This window comes from Malus sylvestris, chromosome 12 (genome assembly GCF_916048215.2).
Source record: "Malus sylvestris chromosome 12, drMalSylv7.2, whole genome shotgun sequence".
Lineage (NCBI taxonomy): Eukaryota > Viridiplantae > Streptophyta > Magnoliopsida > Rosales > Rosaceae > Malus > Malus sylvestris.
This window is the reverse complement of record NC_062271.1, coordinates 10,345,529-10,347,107: the sequence shown is the minus strand read 5'-3', so window position 1 is coordinate 10,347,107 and position 1,579 is coordinate 10,345,529. Positions and strand designations below refer to the sequence as shown.

Here is a 1,579-nt window from a genome sequence, read left to right as displayed (position 1 = left end):
AGGAGTTAAAATGCTAATTTATTTGGTGGATTAAAATGTCAATCACCTAAATTAATTATCCCATCGAGGTTAAACGATTTGGATAATTGTGCAACATTATAGGATGAGAATTAGACCCGAAAATGTTCAAATGAGAAGATTGTTAGCATTCTTTAATTTTCATTTTATGGTAAATAAAAAGCACATGGATTGAACTGTAAGATATTTATGAAATCATAAGAACAACAAGACATAAGGATAATGGATTTGATAAACCAAAATTGCAATTGATTTATCTTTGGAATACGCAAGACATGGCTCTTGCGGAGGACAAAAGAGTCTTCTACTTTCAACAAGCGGAAGTGTTCTAGCAATAATAGGGTTTGCTCGGAATGGAACGTGTATTTTACGAAAGCAGGGACATCCTTAATATAGTGATTAGGGTTCCTCCAATTCCGCCTATATAATTGGAGGAATAACAAATAAACTCAGGCCGCCTAGGAACAGAAATTAGGATCAACTATCAAATATAAGAACTACACGGTGATCAATATGACGGTTTTCAATACTTTAGTTAATTATGATGGAACATAACATTAGAGGGGCAACAATATAAGGAAAAATCCTTTTTTCTCAGTTTCCAAAATACAACACAGTATATGAATTGTATACATAAGGATGCCTGACAGAGATTATTTACAAAAATACAAAGAAATTAGGTGATCAGTAACCGGAAAGGACTCGTAATTGTTGTCCTGTTTTGCCTTTATATAAATTAGTAGAACCAATGAAGCAGCTACTACTAATGGTAGAGTTGATCAGTAAAGCTTTCTCCAAATCCGTAGTTATTCCACGTTGGAGGAGTGAGACTATGTAATTCATGAAGAGCGAGTCACATGGCACGATGATAGGCCTACTACTTGAGAGTCCAAATTCTTCTTCGGACAGCTTAAAAAGCTTTTGGAAAATGCAGTTATGCAGATAAGATAATGGTAGCACGTAACGCTTCTTATCAACAGTGTAGATGACAAAAGTACCCTTTTCGCCCATCGAGTTGCAGTCTGTATTATTGGAGTTGTTACCAACTACTCTTGGGTTTGAAATTTTCTTCCTCCCCATATCAGCTGTCTTCTGCAATTTCCTAGCCATTTTCATGAGTCTCTTGGGACTCGTAACGATCATGTCCATGATGATATGAGATATGAGATATGAGCTAGAGAAAAGAAGAGAATAAATTCTTGAAATATTTTTCTAGCTTCAATGGTAAATGTTGTTACTTCGTACTGTGCAGATGGATGGAAAGCAACGGTATTGGTTTCCTTTATAGCTTGAATGGTAAATGTTGTTACTTCGTACTGTGCAGATGTATGGAAAGCAACGGTATTGGTTTCCTATATATATATATATATATTTAGGCACTTCAGACAATCCGTTAGTTTTGTACTATTTTGGGTGTAGTGATTTTCGATGTAGAACAATTCAATACTTACTTATTGATTACTGTTATTGGATACTGTTTGAAAAACTATGCAATATTTATGTCTTGTGGTTTAAGGGCAGATTGATATCTTAGCAGTTTGTTACTATATAGATTACAAGC

General features: G+C 34.7%; 1 protein-coding gene across 1 annotated transcript; it reads right to left on the bottom strand.

Moving 5' to 3' along the window:
- Positions 1-702: 702 nt before the first annotated feature.
- On the bottom strand, positions 703-1,167 carry LOC126592136 (auxin-responsive protein SAUR68-like). The gene has a single exon (XM_050257886.1). The coding sequence runs from the start codon at positions 1,165-1,167 to the stop codon at positions 703-705; it is 465 nt and encodes a 154-aa protein (XP_050113843.1).
- Between the last annotated feature and the right edge of the window lie 412 nt (positions 1,168-1,579).